The sequence below is a fragment of the Colobus angolensis genome, unplaced genomic scaffold, assembly GCF_000951035.1.
Source record: "Colobus angolensis palliatus isolate OR3802 unplaced genomic scaffold, Cang.pa_1.0 Scaffold117, whole genome shotgun sequence".
In the NCBI taxonomy this organism is placed as follows: Eukaryota; Metazoa; Chordata; class Mammalia; order Primates; family Cercopithecidae; genus Colobus; species Colobus angolensis.
This window is the reverse complement of record NW_012112808.1, coordinates 4,949,916-4,971,334: the sequence shown is the minus strand read 5'-3', so window position 1 is coordinate 4,971,334 and position 21,419 is coordinate 4,949,916. Positions and strand designations below refer to the sequence as shown.

The 21,419-nt window shown below is 44.8% G+C and overlaps 1 protein-coding gene across 1 annotated transcript in view; it reads left to right on the top strand.

Annotated features, from left to right (window-relative positions):
* The window catches only part of DZANK1 (double zinc ribbon and ankyrin repeat domains 1), a 91,343-nt gene extending 70,866 nt beyond the window's left edge, over positions 1-20,477 (top strand). Inside the window, exons 14-21 of the mRNA XM_011962927.1 lie at positions 5,342-5,445; positions 7,439-7,513; positions 9,604-9,700; positions 10,144-10,244; positions 13,658-13,738; positions 14,287-14,414; positions 18,755-18,829; positions 19,280-20,477. Of these exons, the coding sequence (XP_011818317.1) occupies positions 5,342-5,445; positions 7,439-7,513; positions 9,604-9,700; positions 10,144-10,244; positions 13,658-13,738; positions 14,287-14,414; positions 18,755-18,829; positions 19,280-19,445 (827 nt within the window). The 3' untranslated portion in view covers positions 19,446-20,477. The remainder of the gene's footprint in view (positions 1-5,341; positions 5,446-7,438; positions 7,514-9,603; positions 9,701-10,143; positions 10,245-13,657; positions 13,739-14,286; positions 14,415-18,754; positions 18,830-19,279) is intronic.
* The last annotated feature ends 942 nt before the right edge of the window (positions 20,478-21,419 follow it).

The window sequence follows — 21,419 nt, the reverse complement described above, 5'->3', positions numbered from 1 at the left end:
AGGAGTCTGAGGCAAAGGAATCATTTGAACCCGGGAGGCAGAGGTTGCAGTGAGCTGAGATCGTGCCACTGCACTCCTGCCTGGGCAACAGGGAGAGACTCTATCAAAAAAAAAAAAAAAAGGAAGTAAGTTTATGAATCTGTGTTGGGCTCCATTCAAAGTCATCCTGGGCCGCATGTGGCCCGTGGGTTGGACAACCTGGCTTTACAGGGATAGTTTTTTAGGTCAGTGTTTGAATATTTTTCTTGCCTCAGGAGGGCTTTTCTTAGCTGTTTATTTCCCTGATCCTCTGAGGTAAACTGGCCGGCCTATTTAGCTCATATCTCTAATGAATCTTCCAGTCTTCTTTTAACTGCTTTTTAACACACCCTCCATTGTTTTGAAAGCAGCCTTAGGCTTGAACTTTCCCACACTTTGTTGCAAATGAAGTCTGTTTCTTTGGGGAGAGATTCTGAACTCTGTTTTTTGACTTGCCTCTTCTCCTGGGCAAAATCTCTGAGCCAATGCTCTGGATGGAGACAATGGCATGTTTTTTTCAGTGTGGCACCATTGCTTTAGGGGCTGGGTAAGCAGCAGAGCAGGTGCAGCCGTAGCCTTTGTTCTTCATGACTTGCTTCTCCCAACATTGGACTTGTGCCGAATGAGCCAGGAATAGGTGGTCTGGACCCCAGTATTCTCAGTGTCCCAGATCAAAGGTACAGCATCCATCCCATGAGTGGTAACTGGGCAGAGAAAGGGAGCCTCCATCTCTTGATCACACTTGGCCAGAACTTAGCCTGTGCAAAGGGCAATTGGGACAGAATGAGAAATACGGAAGTCCCTGACCTTCCTCAGAAGATACTACACTGCTTTGGGAACTCTGAGGAGAGGGAGCCCTCTGTACTCAGCTGCACCAAATGGAGTGGAGTTTCCATTGTGCTCAGCTGAGGAGTAGAAGGGAATGGCCCATGGTTCAAACACCACAGATTCTCATGATTCTGAGTTTTTGTATATTTTCATTAAATGTTTATTTTCTGTATGACTTTAGAACCATTTCTAGATACTTAAAATACTTGTGATGGATTTTGCTGTTTTTAAAAGCAGTTTGTTAGCAGTGACGAATTCGTACAGGTCTGTAGCAACCTCAGTTGTTGCTTCCAAGGAGGAAAGAATTTGGCCGAGAGGCATAAGGCAGAGTGAGAGACTGAGGCAAGTTTTAGAGCAGGAGTGAAAGTTTATTGAAAAGTTTTAGAGCAGGAACGAAAGGAAGTACACTTTGAAGAAGGCCAAACGGGTGACTTGAGAGATTCAAGTGTGCTCTTCAGCCCTTGACGTGAGACTTATACATTGGCGTGGTTCCAGAGTTTGCATTACTTCTCCCCTGATTCTTCTTGGTGGGCAGTCCCCACGCACAGTGGCCTGCCAGTACTTGGGAGGGACCACATGCGCCGTATGTTTAGTGAAGTTGTGTGCATGCTCACTTGAGGCATTCCCTTATCCATTGAGTGTTCCTGGAGAAAGATCATGTGCCAGTTAAGCTCTGCCATTTTTCTCCTTAGTGCACATGCCTGAGCCCACTCGCCCAACTCCTGCAATCTCGTCAGGAAGCTGCTGATCACTAGCTTCAGGTGTTTTCTATATATTGGGAGACTGCTGTCCCCTGGCACCACCTGCAGCCAATTGTTATTTTAGAGAAAGTTTAACAACTGCCTGACCATCATCTGATGGTCACCTGACATTTCTGGGGGTCGGGGGAGCCTTTCCTGCCCTGCTTATGTCTCCCTAGCTAACTACTCTTAACAATTTTACTGGAGAGTAGATCTACTCAAATCCCTAGGCTGCCATGACAGAAGTTGGTCATTCCCAGTTCTTCCTTCGCCCTCTGGATATGCTTAGTGGGAGTCAAAACCCAGTCCACAGTCTGATTGAACTCTTCTAGATATAAATGTCATATCAGACCTACGGTAGATTGTCTGCAGAGATGACCAGAATCACTCCTCACATCCCCAGTGTCCTTAGGAGGAAGAGGCTGTTTCTCTTCCTTTGGAATCTGGACTGACCTTGTGACTTGCTTTGATATAGAGAGTGGTAAAAGAGACATGATAGTGCTGGGTCTAGGCCTTACGAGAGCTGAGAGCTTCCACTTAACTCTCTAGGAAGTCAGCACTTGTGTAAAGAAGTTCAGTATAGATTACTGAATTAGAAGAGATGCCACATGAAGGAGAACAGAGCACCTGAGCCAGCACCCAACCCAAAGACTCCAGACATTTGAATGAGTGCAGATGAAGGCTGAGCCATCCCAGACAGCTTGCGGTGGTTTGTGCCATCTTCACTGAGGCCTTAGCCTTGTGGATGAGATAATCTTGGATCCCACAGCCCTATTTGAAATGGCTCAACTGACACCATGTGGAGCAGAGATGAACCATCCCTGCAGAGCACTGACCATATTCTTGACCCACAGAAGTATGGGCAGTAAAGTGGTTGATGTTTTAAACCACTAAGTTCTGGGGTGTTTTGTTTGGTAGCAGTGGATAATAGAAATAGGTTTTCAGTTTCCTGTAGCAGAAGCCAGTCCCTTCAAATCCCCTCGTTCAGCCTGAGCTGGAAGGGCACAGATCTCACCTCTCCATGGGGACTCACATCTTACAATGACCCTTTCCAAAGGAATTCTTCACAAGGTCCTTGCTCAGTGCTTTTTTGAGAGTTGAGATTTGATTTTAGAAATATACATCTAGGCCAGGCACGGTGGCTCATGCCTGTAATCAGAACACTTTGGGAGGCTGAGGCAGGCAGATCACGTGAGGTCAGGAGTTTGAGACCAGCCTGGCCAACACAGCAAAACCCCATCTCTACTAAAAGTACAGAAGTTAGCCAGGTGTGGTGATGGGTGCCTGTAATCCCAGCTACCCAGGAGGCTGAGGCAGAAGAATGGCTTGAACCTGGGAGGTGGAGGTTGCGGTGAGCTAAGATCATGCCACTGCACTCCAGCCTGGGTGACAAGAACAAGACTCCGTCTAAAAAAAAAGGAAATATAGATCTATTGTATTGTAGCTTCTCAGTCAGAACCTCATTTTTAACATACTCCTACATACGTATTTATTTTCATATTATCTGTGTCCACTAAGAATGTAAGCTCCTTGAGGGCAAGAACTCTGTTCACTTCTGTATCCTAGCCCTAGAATAGCACATGACCAATAGTAGGTGCCCAGTAAATATTTGTGGGATAAATGGCTACTTTGTGTCAAACAGTTCGCTAGGCTCAGTATGATCTCTAGTGTTGTCTCAATTACTCATAGCAGACTCTCCAGATGCCCCAAGCCAGATCTCAGCCTGCCTGTTCTCAGTGCAGCTGTGGTAGATGGTTTCATCCGCCATTGCTAGCATGTCTCATCAATTGTGCCCCATTCTCTCTCTTGCTGTTTTATTTAAATAGTTTTATGTCTCTTGACTTTGCTGCCTCCAGCTTCAGAACAGGAGAAGGCTGCCTATCTGCACAGGTGCAACCCTGAGGCACTGGGAGTTAACATTACTTGGGCTGCCCTCACTCATGGGCAAGGGAGCCAGGGAGCAGATCCCCTAGCTTCTCTGTCCTTCAGCGGACAACTGTGAGACATGTTCTCCATGGTCCCTCATATGCCCAGCAAAATTGGGCCCCAGTTGCCCAAGGTATTAACCAGTTTTTAACACATTTGTTCTTGCTTCCCTTCCCTGTCTTGCTCTTTATACTCCATCGCTTGCATGTCCCACGGTCACCTTCCAAAGAAACCACCTGTCCCAAGTCTTTATCTCAGGTTCTGCTTTCAGGGGAACACAACTAAGAACACTTAGGTTCTCTTGTTTAATATCACAATAACACAGGAGGTAGGGGGTATTAGTTCCATTTTATTAGATAAGAAAAGTTAAGGCTTAGGAAGATTTAAGTGTCTGGCTCAACATCACTAAGCTAATAAATGGTATATTTAGGATTGAAGCGCAGATTTGTCTGAACTCCAAATTATGTGCTCTTTCCACTGAACTGTGCTGCATGACCTTGGAAAATCCCTCTGATTGCTTTCAGCTTAGTGTCTTCATTTGATAGGTGGGATCCGATGTGGGTTTGTAGAGTCAAGTGGCCACAAGGCACAGCAGGGGCTGTAGCCAGCTGGAGAGCCTGTGCCCTGTCCAAAGCAGCCAGCTGCTCCTTGGCCTCAGGTGGTCAGCCTGTGTGGGAAGGTGAGCCCAGCACCCCTGCATCTTCCACCTGCATATCAGAAACCAGGCATCATACTCACATGAAATCTGTCAAGTTTTAAATGGTGGCAACTAATTCAAATGTGTCTTAAACCCTATGCAGACTGGAAAGGGGCCTAAAAGAACTTTTTAGAGTGATGGAAATGTTTCATATATTGATTGGGGTGTACACATTTGGCAAGCACCAAATGGTACATTTAAAATATTGTGTAAGGGCTTGGTGCAGTGGCTCACACCTATAATCCTAGCACTTTGGGAGGCTGAGGCAAGCAGATCACTTGAGCCTAGGAGTTTGTGACCAGTCTGGGCAGCGTGGTGAAACTCCATCTCTATAAAAAATACAAACAGTAGCCAGGTGTTGCGGCGCATGCTTGAATTCCCAGCTGCTTGGGCGACTGAGGTGGGAGGATCATCTGAGCCCAGGGAGGTCAAAGCTGTGGTAAGCCATGATCACACCACTGTACTCTAGCCTGGGCAGCAGAGTGAGATCCCATCTCAAAATAAATAAAATAAAATATTAGGTAAGTTATTATAGGTGGGATAGAATCATAGAAAAAGAAAAGACCCCATGTGTGGCAATCAAAATATGTTCTTTTGAGTTTTTTTTTTTTGAGATGTAGTCTTGCTCTGTTGCCCAGGCTGGAGTACAATGGTGCAATCTCAGCTCTTTGCAACGTCCACCTCCCGGATTCAAGTGATTCTCCTGACCCAGCCTCCTGAGTAGCTGGGGCTACAGGTGCATGCCACCATTTTTTGTATTATTTTGTATCAGCTAATATTTGTATTATTAGTAGGGGCAGGGTTTCACCATGTTGGCCAGGCTAGTCTCGAACTTTTGACCTCAAGTGATCCACCTGCCTCAGCCTCCCAAAGTGTTGGATTACAGGCGTGAGCCACCACGCCCAGCCTCTTTTGAGGTTCTATAATAGTCTATTATTAATCACATGTAGCAAGCAGTTATGGGGGAAAATGGAACTTGTTCCAGGACGTAGTTGAGGTTCACTAAGGAGAGTCCATCACAAAGTTTGACAAAGGAAATCAACCTCTCTGAGAACATATGTTCCATGCTAGCATTTTTCTTTTTTAGCCTCAGGAGAATCATCCAGATGGCTGGATTTCTCTTCTTTCTTAGGGTACTGGAGAAGACAGCTGGATCACATCTCTGCTCACCTCAGGTGTTATGCTCAGAACAACCCTGAATTCCGGGCCTTGATTGCAGAACCCAGGATGGGAAAGGTGAGTGAGATGAAATTTCTACTCCACAAGTGTCTATGGGATCAGGCTGAAGGAACCCTCCATGGACTTCTCCTGAAACTGCATCTTGCCTGGGTCCTTTCCCTTCCTGTTCTGCTTTCTACACTTTCTTACTCTTCTGCCTTGTGAACTCTGCTCTAATAAATCATTTGCACATGAAGATTGTCTCAGAGTCTGCTTCTGGGACGTCTGGCCTAAGACCTAAGACAACAAGATTCTGAACATCTCGTGCTCAGATGCCACATTGGAAATTCTAAGAGTCAGAATGAAAGGTCCTAGGACAATTTAATCCAGCCAGATTGTGCACTGAAATCATGCACTGTTGATATATAGCCATAGTAACATAACAGCTGCCATTTTACAGTGCACCCAGCATCAGCATTGTATTCATCATTCTCGTCTTCACAGCAAACCTGCAAGACAGGAGTATTACCTTTGTGATCACTTTTTAAAAAAATAACCACAAATTTCTTGACTGTCTTCCCCTCAAACGGTAGACTCTGTGTTCCCTCACCTTGAATCTGGGCGGGTCTGTGACTTTTTGACTAAAGGACTATGGTGGAAGTGATGCCATGAGACTTACAGGGCTTGGCCACAGAAGGTCATGTGGCTTTCTCTTGCTTGGCACACTAACTTCCAACACTCCTTCTTGGAGCTCAGCCACCCTGCTATGAGAAGCCCAAGCAACATGGAGCGGCCACATGTAGGTGCGCCAGCTGAACCCAGTCCTCGAGTCACCTCTGCTCATGAGCCACGTGAGTGACCAGACTCTAGATGATTCCAGCCCCCAAACATCCAACCACCTCTAGCCATTTGACTCTTCTAGCTGAGGCCTCAGACATGTGGAGCAAAGACAAGCTTCTCTGCTGTGCCCTCTCTGAATCCATAGCATAATAAAGTGGTGGTGGTTTAATGCCACTAAGTTTGGGGTGGTTTTTCACACCACAGTTGATAATCAGAAGAAGCCTTATGTGACACCCAGGAATATTGAAGCTCAGAGAGGTTTGGTGACCTGCCCAGGACTACACTGCTGGGTCTCATGGGGTTCAAGATTTGAAGCAGATCTGTCAGACCCTGCCCGAGTCCCATGTCCTTTCTTTGATACTACATTGCCATTATAAAAAGACAGCCCTGTGAGAAGACCTTTCCTCTGTTTGTCGCAAGACTAGAAGGAACTTTATGAAATAGACTGTGTACTCTTCTGCTGCCAAATTGGCCAATATCGAGATGATCTCATTTTCAAGTATTGCCCAATTTCCTTTGATAATCTATTTTGGTAGTTTATGAATTCTTCAGCCTAATCCAGAGATCTGAAAACTAGGGCGGTTGGGACAAATCTGGCCTACTGCCCAGTTTTATAAATAAAATTTTATTGGATCACAGCTGCACCCGTTCCTTTACTTATGTGGCTGCTTTGTGCTATGACAGTAAAGTATTCATGGTACAGAACATATGGTCCACAAGACTTAAAATATTTACTATCTGACCCTTCATGAAAACATTTCTTGCCCCTTGGCTGAATCTAAATTCATGTTGCTTCTTACAGAGAAAGCTGCTCAACTGTGATACTTGTCCCTTAATTGCCAAGCCCTGTCCCCAACCCCTACCAGGATACATTTTCTAAGGTGATGACATCTAGTCATGTGGTTTGATTAAAGTTCATCTCTTGAAGAGTGTATGTATAGATTTGCATCTTGCCTTTTTATTCAGTTTGGCAGTCTCTTCTCTTTAATTATCTAGCTTATTTATAATTAGTCGAATTTAGATATGGTTGGATTTGGATCACCATTTTCTTCTTTGTTTTCTATTTATCTCATCTAGTTTTTGTTGCTCTGTTTTTCTTTTTACTTTCTTCTGTGTTATTTAAATATTTGGTTAAATTTAGAGTTTAACATCTCAGAATTTCTACGCTGTTACTTAAGGCAATGAGTCCTACACCCACGGTTATGAATTCTCTCTACAACTCTTTTAAAAGCTTATCTCTGCTACTGTCCACGAAGATGGTTGTGAAGTTAGCATCAGACTGAATTACAGTCAAGTCTCAAACAAGGTGAGTAAGCCTCCAGAATTTATTCATTTGAGAATTGACTGATGTAGTAAATTGAGACTTACAATTTATAGAAATGCTTCTGTGTAATCCATAGAAAGGAAAAGTTTCAAATATTATGAAATGCTACTAGAACAACCATTCAAATATTATGAAATGCTACTAGAAGCAATTTCATAGAATTAGATAAACAAGTTAAACCTCAGACAGACACATAAAGATATAGTGAGAACAGGAGTTGTTCTGTAGTTCTCAGGCTTATTCAGACTCATTGAAGTCTGATGGCATGTCTGTGATACAATTGATTTGGGGAAAGACTAACAAAAATATTTGCTGATATACACTTTGACATATTTTCTTCTATAAAATAAACCAAACTTTGTGGCCATGTGTCCTTGATCTTCCCTTTTATATGGTGACTGAGGCATTGCCACAGAGCCTGTAAATGTGTTTCGAACATTAATTGATTGACATTAGCAGCTTTAGTTTCATTGGACAAGAAGTCAGAATAATTAATCAATCAATTAAGAAACCAAGGAAAAGGAGGGAAATTAACATTTATTAGGCCCTGGCAAGGTGCTGATGGTGTTGCTGAAATTGGGATAGAAACATGGGCCCTGTCTAACTCATGGGGAGGCTGCAAGTATCTAATGGGCTAATGCACATGAATGTGCTTTGAAACCAAATAAAGCGCTAACTGCTGTTTTTAATTGTGTGGCTAGAGCAGAGCTTGGGTCAGAGAGGAACTTCAGGGGAAGGGAAGTGAGAAAAGCAGGTCAAGGCAGGGGAAGGGGCTGAATGAGCAGATAGACAAAAGCAAAGCTGAGCTTTAGCCTGATCCAAGGGAACCTCTGGAGGATGAATTACACCACAAAGTTGCCCCTAGTTGAGCCAGGGAGGAGAGGGAGCATAACCTCTAGGGCAAGGCAGCATCCACCTCCTGAGGGCACTTTGCTGGAGAAGGAGGTCCAGCAGTGAACTCTTAGCAGCTACACAACAGCTGGGGTGAGTGACCTGGCCAGCTAGTGGGAACGGGGTGGGCCGCCAGAATTGGAATAACTGTTCCCAGGTGATTTTTTTTTTTTACAAATTCTTGCTCTGTCAACCAGGCTGGAGTGCAGTGGTACAATCTTGGCTCATTGCAACCTCCACCTGGTGGGTTCAAGCAATTCTTGTTCCTCGACTGCCTGTGTAGCTGGGATTACAGGTTCACGCCACCACACCCAGCTAAGTTTTGTCTTTTTAGTAGAGATGGGGTTTCACCATGTTGGCCACGCTGGTCTCGAACTCCTGGCCTCAAGTGATCCACCTGTCTCAGCCTCCCAAAGTGCTGGGATTATAGGCATGAGCCACTGCACCTGACTCTTAGGTTTAATAAATCTTTTCTTAGCCTGTGTGTTCTAGTGTTCAGGAAGTAGCAGGCTATTGCCTGGGACAAGAGCAGGCAGCCACATGAGGGTGCAGGGGGATTAGTCCAGGTGCACACAGACTTCTGTGTCTGGCCTCACTATATAGATGCCCTTTTTAACGCATTTTGCTTTTACAACATGCCATTGAGGTAACTCATAGTATTTCCACTTTCCAGGTGAGGAAACTGAGGCTCAGAGAAGTTAAGCAACCTGCTTCTTCCAAGGGCACTAAGTTAGTAAGTGGCAGACCCAGGATTCACACTTGGCAGCCTGGGACCTTCATCATGACACCCTAATTCCAAGACACTGAAGGACTTTAAGCAGAGAATTGACACAATCACTTATAAAGGGTATAAAAGGTGACTGGGACAGCCACATGCAGGGAGGCTGGCAGACCCCTGTGGAGAGGCTATTGTGATGGTCCCAATGTGAGCTGAGGGGGCCAGGGCTGCAGTGAGGGAGAGGAGGAGGGGCCAGACTGAGCGGCTGGGTAAGCAGCAGAATGGACAAAGCATCCTGGGGGGTAAGGAGGAGTCAGGAAGGACACCCAGATCTCAGGCTGGACTGTCTGGGTAGGTAGAGCTGTCCTTAATTAAGGAGGAGCAGGTTAGCAGAGAGATCCTTCTTTCTAGTGGGATAAAGCAGCCTCATCATTCCTGGTGTTTGAATGTTTTCGTTGGCCAGAACCTCTACCTGAACAAGGCGGTGAATTTCAGCGACCACCTTCTGAGCAGTGCTGCCGAGGGTGATGGGGGGCTGTGTGGCAGCAGGTCCAGCTGGGGTGAGTTATTCCCTTCTGGCAATTTTAAAACAGCTAACCAGGAACACATGGACTTGGCAGAGATAGCAGAGCATTGCTAAGAGTTTGACAGCCCAGTCACAGATGTTGCAACTATGTTCCAGTCATTTTATTTCTCTGGCTTCTCTGAAGTCAGCGGTGAGACCTTTGAATTCCTTTACAGGGCTTGGGGAAATTCATCTGTGGGGTGCACTTTTGGACCTAAAAACTGAAGTCCCTTCTTTTCCTCTGCTTCCCACCCTTCCTCTGGTTCCTGGACAGGGGAGTGGCTCCAGGAGTCTCTCCTGCTGGGTTTAATCAAATAGAAATTTCTATGAAAGCCATTTTGTCCTCTGACTTTTGAGGGACATGGGAGTAAGAAATAACTCTTTGTGTGGGGAGTTGGGGGAGGGGCATCATTTTTTTCCCCAACTGTGTCATTTCAGTGAGTGACTACAGCCAGAGTACCTCAGATACCATTGAAAAAATCAAAAGGATAAGGAATTTCAAGACCAAAACTTTTCAAGAAAAGAAGGAGCAGCTTTTAGTAAGTGTCTTTTTTGGTCCTTATGGATATTGTCTTCAGCCTGTGATTTTCAGGTTTTATTTGACTTTTTTAAAATGGAAGAATAATTTCTCATTTTCTGTTCCTTTTTTTTATAAGGGCTTCTATTTTGTAGAGGTAGACTTCTTTAAAATAGCTCAAGATTATGAATTAGAGTTATTTCAAAGTTCCCATCAGTTCCCTGAATCATCTCTGTGCTTCCTCTGGGGTCAGTTCTGTCTGCCTGTCTTTCTCTTTCTTGTCTTTGGTTTGCCTCAAATATGGATCCTTGGTTGTCTGGTCATTTGACAAATGAAAACTAGTTGGGTAGCGCAGATGGTGGCATGGTGCCCAGCATGAGGATGGGCCCTGAAGTCCCTGTGTGAGTGGATGGGCATGTTGTGGACAGACGTCCCTGGAGGGTGTGTGGGCGGGGAGCAGGAGAAAGCCTTCAGATCCTCTGTGTTGCTGGTGGAAAAGATCTTCCTCTGGTGGTGAGGGTGTTGGCGGTGTGAAGCGTTCTCACAGGTTTCAGTTTGTGATGAAGCTTTTTTCCTTTCCCTCTACACCCTCCCCTATGTCTTTCATGGAGGTCTAGGCTCTGCCCTTCTCCCTTCTTGGGCCCCATTGCACCAAATAGAATCCTTTGTTGGGCAGATCTTAATACTTTCTGCAAAATAGTTATCAGAGCAAAGACCACAAGCCTCCTGCCCTTCTTACATGGGGGAGAAGGGGTAAGGCACCAGAGATCTCAGCTATTCACCATAGAGCCCTTAGTAATCTACCCATGCATTCAGGCTGGACCCAACACCTAACCTCCATATTGATTAATTTAAGCTTTTGCAGGGCTTCCCTGGAGAGAAAACACTCCTACCTCTGGTGTCTTCAGCTGGATTTTTGTTTGTTTGTTTTGGTTTGGTTTCCCTGTCAGTCAGATTTCATCTACTTTCAGTCTTTTTGGAATTTCTCAAAATTACTAATTCACCGATGGTTAGTACCCTTTCAGAGTTTCCCATATCTTTTAGAGTTTTGTGTTTTAAAAATATATGCCAAGAATAATTCTAGAAGGGGCTTTGGAGAAAAGAGCAGTGGATGCCACCTGCTCCATCCCCAACCTCGCCTTTTAATTGGTCCTCTTTGACTGCAATGCAAAGAACAGATATGATTAGCAGCAAGCCCCAAGGCCCGGGCCCAGGCCCAGGCCCGAGCTAGAGACTTGCGTGATGCCGGGTGCTTCCCTCCATGTGTGGTTCCAAGGCCAGGCCCTCAACGGGGCCTTGTCAGTGCAGGCACCAGCTCCCCAGCTTGCATCCTGATTCCTCTGGAGGCAGGGACTCTGTTCTTTATCTTATTTTTTTTTTCACACCACATGCTTTGTATGTAACAAACACCAGTAAATTTGGAAAGAATACGTTAGAATTGTTTAACCTTTTATTGTTTAGGACTTCTTGTACTCACCACCTTCTCCCAGTTTGAAATATTGTTAATGAGTATAAAAGAAGCATAGAGTTCCATAAACGGAACAGCTTACAATTTGGGAGACTCTACCTAGTTACTCTGTGTGTAACCTGAATCTCCCACTGTGTATGCCTTTTTTTTTTTTTCTCATTTGCATGTAGGGGGTATGTATCAGAAGCTGTAACTTTTATTCACTCATTCAGTGATGATTTTTGAGCACACATGTACCAGGCACTGTTGTACGTGTTGAAAATAAAACCTGAACAAAAGACGTAAACCCTCACACCTCCTGAAGCTGACAGTCCAGTGCATTCTAGTACACTTTTCCACGAGGAATGGAAATCGGTGTAAACAAGTGCTCCCCAAGACCCCTGCTGGGGGTTTACTAATTGGAGCACTTGGTTCCAAGCTATTCATTGGTAAGATAGGGACAGCGAGAAAGGCGGCGGCACCTCCTGGACCAGGCATCATCTTCAAAGGCTCAGAGGCCTTGACCAGTGTCCTCATGGCCATGGCTTCACAGGAGCAAGGACAGGGAAGGTTTTATTTCTACTTTACAAATGGAAATGGTGGTCCTGTGACCACCCCACAGCCATGTCTGGGATCCAGAGGCAACATACTAAAAGCAATGTCTCTTGCTTTCTAAACAGCTTCCTTCAGTCTTCTAGCATTTGAAATTCTTTATGTATAAAGATGAATACATGACATTTAAAAACATAAAAGGTAAGTTCTTCAGCCAGGCCCAGTGGCTTATGCCTGTAATCCCAGCACTTTAGGAGGCTGAAGAGGGCGGATCACCTGAGGTCGGGAGTTTGAGACCAGCCTGACCAACATGGAGAAACCCCATCTCTACTAAAAAAACAAAAATAGCCAGGAGAGGTGGTGCATGCCTGTAATCCCAGCACTTTGGGAGGCCGAGGCGGGCGGATCATGAGGTCAGGAGATCGAGACCATCCTGGCTAACACGGTGAAACCCCATCTCTATTAAAAATACAAAAAATTAGCCAGGAGTGGTGGCACGTGCCTGTAGTCCTAGCTACTCGGGAGGCTGAGGCAGGAGAATCACTTAAACCTGAGAGGCGAAGGTTGCAGTGAGCCAAGATCAGGCCACTGGCACTCCAGCCTGGGTGACAGAGCGAAACTCCATCTCAGAAAAAAAAAAAAGAAGAAAAGAAAAAAGATATTGAGATTTCTGAGAGCTTTTCTTCTGTGTTTTGTTTTGTTTTGTTTTTTGAGTCAGAGTCCCACTGTGTTGCCCAGGCTGAAGTGCAGTTGTGTGATCTCAGCCCACTCCAACCTCTGCCTCCTGGATTCAAGCGATTCTCCTGCCTCAGCCTCCCAAGTATCTGGGATTATAGGCATGCCAATACGCCTGGCTAATTTTTATATTTTTAGTAGAGACAGGGTTTCACCATGTTGGCCAAGCTGGTCTTGAACTCCTGACCTCAAGTGATCTGCCTGCCTCGGCCTCCCAAAGTGCTGGGATTACAGGCATGAGCTACTATGCCCAGCCTTTTTTTCTAAAGAAGTCAATGTATTGGCTCATTCGTTCCTCAGGGGAGTACATTTTCTGAACTGTCATACTTCAACTGACCTTGAACACTTTATAAAGTATGCAAAATAAATTTTAGGACTCACCTGATTGCTTTTCCTAGAGCTAGTCATAATAAAATTAGTGCAGAGTTTCTGGGTTTTGTGAGGTTTCTCATGGCATCCTTGTCCTTAATATAAAACAGTGTCCATGTGGTAACCTTGCCTGAAGCAAGGTTTTGGAGCAGCAAGATTGACATTAGATGTGGATATTTGTGCTGTGGGCTATGAAGACCACACACACACTCTCATGCACACACTCATAGTCTCCTGCCCTTGTGGCTTAGAATTCAACGCTGGAAAGAAAGTGTTTGCCTTGAGTGAATATTTTGAGGTGGGGGAAATGACCACATTCTGTAATCCTGCAGCCTGAAAACAGACTCCTGCTGAAGGAAGTCGGACCCACGGGGGAAGGAAGAGTCTCTGTGATTGAACAGCTGCTGGATGAGGTAAGTGTCGCCAAAGGAGCAGGTTTCTCTGAAGAGTTCAGCCTGGCATTCCACCTCTGTCTCCTTCAGATGGAAGTTTTGTTCGACACTGTGAAAATTACACTGCCCTTTGGTTACAAACTCAGGGTGCAGTGAATGGCTAGTCAAAAGCTTTATATTAATTGTTCCCTGTTGCTAGTTTTTATATCAGAGAAAATCGGCAGAGAAGCACAGATGAGACCTAGGAACATGCATGAAGCTGGAGAGAATCTCTGGCCCATGACCCCATATTACCTTTATCCTGGGTTTCCTGAAGAAGCAAGTTGTCAGGGTGCTGCCCTCCCCTCCCGGCCCGTGCTGGGAACAGAAGTTTTGTCACCTGGGTCACTTTGTAGCTCTGTTAATTGTAGATCTGGTCTTGAGGTTCCTGATTCTCCTCTCCTTTGATCTGAAAGCACTTTCGTTCCATCAGCTCTGTAAAGCGCATCTGTTATACTTCATACGGTGGCGACTGGATGCTGTTGAGTGCAGGGTTTTTTGGCGAGTTCGTCCTTCTCCATTTGCTGCAGGGAGCAGACCCCAACTGCTGTGATGAAGACAATCGACCCGTCATAACTGTGGCTGTTATGAATAAGCACCATGAAGCGATTCCGGTTCTCGTGCAGAGAGGAGCAGACATCGACCAGCAGTGGGGGCCGTAAGTGAAACACATTGACAGGAGAGCTAAGGTAGCAGCAGGCTAACTGCTTGGAGCTCCGCTGCGGCAGAAGCGGTCTACACACACGCCCTGTTCAGTTTCAGCCACTTGAACCATTTTAACCTATTTCAGCTTTAATAAGAGGCATAATGCCTTCTGTTTTCCATAGCTGGGTAAAGCGAAATTTTTAAAATGGACTATTGGGTTGCCTAATTTAGTGGCTTTTATAAATGATGATACATTTTGTTAATTAATAAGCTTATACTGTATGGGGCCAGTAAATCCTTAGCCCTTGGGGTGTTAATCAGTGTTTTCATCATGAGTCACGATGACACCAAGGGAAGACACACGTCAGTGTATTCCCCATGAAGTTAATGCGGAAAGAAAATGTCATACGGTTGTCTCCAGATCTCACACACTGCGGAGGAGACTGGCACATCTGAGGCCACCACGTGGTCTCCTGCTGCCTTGCTTCCCCACCCGTGACACAAGACAGAAAGGTACCAAGTCCTGTTACTTACTGTCCTAGTCTTGGTCCACTCCTGTCCCATAATCTTCTCTTCCAGCCATATGCTTCTATTGTTCTCTTGAAAATTACTTTGAAAATGTGAGGTGAAAATTTCCTTGAACATCAGTCCTTCATGTTAACTGCTCATATCTTGCCGACCACATTGTTGACGTAAGTCTTCTAGGGACATCACAGGCATCTAACACTCCTGCCTCCTGAAGTCTTACTAAGGCAAGGTCAAGGTCCGTGTCAGTGGAACATTCTGCTGTGTACTTCATGCCACCACAGAGGCCAAAATTTCAGTAGCTTTGCTTGTTATTCTGTTTCAGAATTGTCTCTAGTGCTGGTGTTCAAAATATAATCCTGTTAATTTTTCATATAGAAAAATTTTTCATATAGAAAAAATGCATTTTACTAATGTCTGCATTTTAATAGTTTCTACCCCTTTTTTTAGTTTTATTTTACAGCAGAATATTTGGTGTCTTGGTGTAAAGCTTTGATGGTTGAAATTTATTTTCTCAAGTTTTCTTAGGGTTTACTGTGTCAACTTCTTTACGTATCCTACACCGCTGTATTGTTGTCATTATTCATAAAATGGTGCTACCTTGTTTTGTGTTAAGGCATATTTTATATTTTTATAATTCAGAAAAGCTTTTTAAATAGCATTTAAGTATGTTTGTGGTTGATACAGAAATTACTTGGGCACATTTTGAATTGAAGTGTAAGCTGCATGAGTCCTGGCTTTATGAAGAGTCCAGCTAAAGGAGGAAAGTGCCCTGGGCATTGAACAGATTGCCTTTTTATTTTGCTGTGCCTCAGCTTCCATGTTTGCTTCATCACCATTCTACAAATTGGCATTTAACCACATGTGATCTCATCACGTGTCTGTAAAGTCTGACGCTGCGGTTATACCTGTCTATCTGAATGGTGTGTAGTAGCCTTTGTCACCCCCCTGCAGGATCATGGTGACTGTGGGCAGTATGTAGCTCACATGGTTGTGGGGAGGAAAGCTAGAGAGTTGGCCCTCTCTTAAATAGAGCACAGGGATCTCTTCCTTTCCAGTGCATGCCAGTAGAGGAAAGTAGCATTTCCCACTGACAGCCACATTCTGCCAAGTCTGGTTTATATCTGTTAGTTTCAAGAGTTTGGGCCTGGAGCTGGACTTCTGTAGACCCAGGAACATGACCTCGAAGTTCCATCCATCCTATTGCTTTTAGGCATAAATCATCCAGAGATCTGGTTTTACTGTAAAAGAGGCTCAGAGAGTTGTTCCTCAGCAAACAATTAAAATGCTCTCTCCCATCTGAGCATGTTTGGCTAGTGGAGCCTAAGTGGTCTCTACACCAGATAACTTCCATTAAGTAGCTTGGCAGGTGGCAGAAAGCTCTTTCCTCATTTCCTAGTTCCATGTTTGTATCATTCCTACCAGAATGAAATCATATTCAACACAAGGGAATGGCTAGGAGAAATTGACATCCTCCACCAAAGCTCATTCCTCTTACTAGCAGATTTCAGAAACACAGATTCAAGATCTCACTAGGTGAGAGGCCCAGAGAAATGCTGTTTGCTTTTGGACAAGAGCTGCCCTTCCTCACTGCACTGGCGATTCCAAACATGCCATCTCCTGGCTCTGTCCCAGTAGCCAGGTGAGGAAGATGCAAGCATCAGTCTACTTCTTAGAGGTTCAGCTGTGGACACTTATTCCATTAGGTAATTTAAGGAGAGAATATACATTAATCTACCATGATACTGAGATTTGAGTAAATAGTTTGAATTGTTTGTATATTAAAAGTAAAGTTTCTTTAAAGTACAAATTCCATGGCAGACTCACCATTCAGCATTTTCCAAAACTGAACTGTGGATACACAGGAAATAGCCAGCACAGAAAATCTAACCACCAGCAAACCCCCCATGCAATACATAGAATGAACCCTCTGCTCTCAATTTGGAGAGAATTGTGAAGAAAGAAGATCATAAGTCTACAGAGGAGATGTGGCAACCCTGTGAACATATCCCAGTTCAAATGGTAAATGCCTTATAAAGGCCCAAGGAACCGTAGGGGTGAAGTGACAGACAGTTACGCTCTATGCCACCAGTGAGGAAGAAAGAATGAAAGTTAAGGGGGAAATGGAGTCTTTTCCAGACTAATTCTAATTAAACCTCTTTCTTTTGTGAACCGCCCAGTCTTGGGTATGTCTTTATCAGCAGTGTGAAAATGGACTAATACACTAGCACACAGCATAGCCCATGAACATTCTATGGTAAATTCTTCATTTGTGACCCGTTTGTTCTTTCTGAAAGCATTTATCCTTGATGTTCTGAAATTTCACAAGGGTATTTTTAGATGTGCTGTTTTTGATTCACCCAGTTGGCCTTTTCAATTTAAAAAGTCTCATCTCTCTTTAGGTTAGGAAAAATTTGTTCTATTATCTCTTTGTCATTTTCTCCCCTCCATTTTTCTCTTCTCTTTCTAGAACTGTTAGTTGGATGGTAGACTACTTGAATTGATTCCCTTTGTCTGTCTGTCTTTTGCGTTTTTCCGTAGTTTCATCTATATTTTTCTCTTCCATCTTTCGAGAGATTTTCTTAACTTTGTTGTCCATTCTTCCTATTGAATAATTGTTATTTCAAGAATCATATTTATTCTTTCTAGGAGCTACTTTTGCTCTGATTGTTTCTTTCTCATAGTTTCATATTTTTGTGCAACATTGTCTTGAATCATTCTGCAGATACCAGTTAGATTTTTGTCTTGTTTTAAATTCCTCGTGTTTGTGTATCTTGGTTTTCTCTTTGATTCTGCAGGATTTTCTCAGATGTCTATGAGCCTTGGTTGTCCATTCACATTTGAGAATGGAGTTTGGGCTAGATGACTGGTAACTTTGTATATAAGAGAAGGGCTTTGTCAACCAAGAGGCTTTCTGGGTAGGTGGAGCTACTCCCAGGCTGGGACCCCTGGGTGCCAGAAAGTGAAAGGCTTCCCTCTGATTCTCACCAGGGGCTCTCTTTATCTTCCTCAGGGAAGAAGCCACTATCCTTTTTCTTCATAGGGATAAATGCATGGCTGCAGGCACATCTGCAGGTGTGGGGGATGAGGGTGTTGGCATCAAAGGAAGGAGCAGGGGCAGAGAGAGTTCAGACATTCAATGCCTATCTCATTTCTACTTTCAGTCATGACTCTTGCCCTCCTTCACTCCTGCCACCTCTGCATAGGAGCCTTTCAGGAGTCCTGGTACCACCCTGACCTCCATTTCAGTTGCCCACTCCTCCCTCACTAGGTCAAACCTGACCAGGAAATATGAAGGGAAACCCTGGCATTGCAGCAAAATATGCTGTGTCTGACCTCTCAGGCCTGCCCCCTGGCTTCTAAGATTGGTGTTTATTTTCATGTCATGTAAGCCCAACTCACTGGAGCCAAGGTCATCTTCCCTACACAAAAATAGGAGCCTCAGCCCTGAGAAGCTACTATCATGCCCGAGAGGTCCAAGCCAAAGTTAAGACTATGTCCAGTACGTTGCATAAACTCTTGCAGGCAGTTTAGAACAATGGTATTTATTAGCATTTATTAAATCAACTACCAACCATATCCTTGTGGGTTTCTCGCATTAAAAAATGAATGTGTTTATAACCTTTTCACTGTCTAGTATCAAAGCTTACCCTCCATCACAGTATTCCTCCAAGAGAAGGGCAGAGAGAGGAGACTCAAGAGGTTTCCCAGGTTAGTTAAGTAGATCGATGAAAAAAAACCAGGACCTTGGGTCCCATGCATCCTCTCCAGTTTCCTGATGATGCTAACTAAGGATTTATCCAGGATTTTTTTTTTCCCCCTAATTAGGCTCAGAAATACAGCTCTTCACGAAGCTACTCTGCTTGGCCTTGCAGGAAGAGAGAGCATCGCCACTTTACTGGGGTATGTCCCCTGGCCTCTGATGGATACTTTTGAGGACCACAGGGATCTCCCTAATGGCCTGTGATGATTTTAAGAGAGGCCTTGGTTCCTGAACTGCTGTCCCTGTCCGTGGGGACCACCATCCCACCATGGCTCCCTGGGCACTAAGGGCTTTTCAAAGGACAATAAAAATGTTGCCCCCATTAAACATACTTGGTTGTAGGACTTTAATGCAATGGGAACCAATGGCCAGGGTTAGCAATTGGACATTTTGAAATCACAGGCCTCTTTAAAGGTTTCAGCGTAGAGCCACCTCTGAGAACTGAAGTCACTGTGACCTCTTGAGGACAGGTTTGGGGAGGTGGGACCAGGAGGGGCCCAGACTGGCCTCCGTGGCAGGGAAGAGTCAAGCTCTTAGGGGCACATGCTGAAGTCCTTCAGTGCACCTCCATTTCTCCATTTCCTTTGCAGATGCAATGCAAGCATCCGAAAGAAGAATGCAGGAGGCCAGACAGCGTACGACCTGGCTCTGAACACTGGAGATGACCTCATCACCTCACTCTTTGCTGCCAAGTTTGGCCAAGGGCTCGAGGACCAACTCGCCCAAACTAGGAGCCTCAGCCTGGATGACTGTTAGACCTGAGGCCTCCCCGGGACTTCATTTAAGAATATGTGCAGTGGCTGGCATGGTGGCTCATGCCTGTTATCCCAGCACTTTGGGAGGCTGAGGCTGGCAGATCACCTGAGGTCAGGAGTTCCAGAGTAGCCTGACCAACATGGAGAAACCCCGTCTCTACTAAAAGTACAAAATTAGTCGGACGTGGTGGCGCATGCCTGTAATGCCAGTTACTCGGGAGGCTGAGGCAGGAGAATCACCTGAACCCGGGAGGTGGAGGTTGTGGTGAGCCAAGATTGTGCCATTGCACTCCAGCCTGGGCAACAAGAGCACAACTCTGTCTCAAAAAAAAAAGAATATGTGCAGCTCTGGCTATTCTTTAATCATGTCTTTTTAAAATGTGTATTTGAGATTAGAAATTAAGGTTGAGAGGAACTCAGGAGATTTTTTTAAAAAAATCATATGACAGTATAAGCCATCAGTACTAAATGGACAGCTCCCAGTATACTGTGGGCTGTGATAAACTGAATGTATGTTTTTTAATGGTTTATTGCTGCAGTTTTTTTGTGTATTTGATTTTTAGTTTTTGACTTATTTTTCAATAGGTAATAATTGCACATGGTTCAAAGCTAAAAGGTATGAAGTATTATGTAGGGATGTGTCCCTCCCATCCTGTCCCACAGCCACCACCTCCCTCCTCAGCCACCAAAGACACCAGCGTCGACTTGCCTTTCCAGGGGTTGTGCAAAGTTAGATATGCACATACATGTGGTATAAGCACATGTACATAAAAGTACACATAGAATATAAACATGTCTGTAGCACATATATATTCTTTCCCCTCTTCTAAAACAAATGGGAGCAAACTAGCCACACACTGTTCTGCATCTTGTTCTTTTTGCCCGATACGTCTTGTAGGTGGCTTCTAATTAGCATGTAAAGATTGACCTTATTTAAATTTTTTTATGTTGAAATCATCAATATTCCATCATTACGGTTTGTTCTTTGACTGACAAATCAGCTCTCAATAAACCACTTTGCAGGAATGTGTAATTTCGACTCATTCCTTTCTTCAGGTCATTATTTTAATCTTTGGGTGGTAATGCTGCAGTTGTGAAGTCCCTAACTAGTTTGTGTTAATGTAGGTGAATAGAATATGTATTAATTTACCATAATTAATTCAGAACAATAAGGGCCTTGGAGTGGTTACTGTTATCACTACCTGCACTTTACTCCCCCAGACTGGGCGGCTGTCTGTGGGAGGACAGAGGGTGCAAAGTCGTGGGAACACAGGCCCCTGGGCAGGCACTGGCACTGCTCCTGCCCCATCAGCCCCTCAGCCACCAGTGTAAGGGAGGCTGCTGCGTGGTGGCCAGTGTCCAGGGAGACTGGGGAGTGTGATCATCTGGTTTGGGGGTGGTGGTTTGCCCTGTGTCAGCTTGACTGGGACTACTTTCCCAGAATTTTCTTCCCCTAAGGTTCTCTTCAGGGTTGGCCCCAAGAAAAACTGCATGATATTCAGAAGATAGAAGAAAAGCAACAGCAGTCATGCTTGGATGGTGGGTATAGGGCACCAGGTGCCTTTGCCACTCACATCCTGTGTGAAGGAAGGGGTGGAAGTGCCACAACCGAGCAGCAAGCCCTGCCTTTGGGATGGAAGAGGATGGATGTTTATTGGGATCAACACTTGTGAAAAGATGGTGCAGAGAGAGAAGTCAAGTGGGGGGTAATGGGGTTCAAGGCCATTTTTCCCAGACCTCAGGGAGTGGGGAGAGCCTCATGGACCCGTGGGTTCTAGAAACAATCGCCTTGGGGTTCTTGGGGGGAACTTTTGTGTCCTGAGTGCAGGAACAATGCTTTTTTTTTTTTTTTTTTTTTTTGGCACGGAGTCTCGCTCTGTGGCCCAGGCTGGAGTGCAGTGGCGGGATCTCAGCTCACTACAAGCTCCGCCTCCCAGGTTTAGGCCATTCTCCTGCCTCAGCCTCCCGAGTAGCT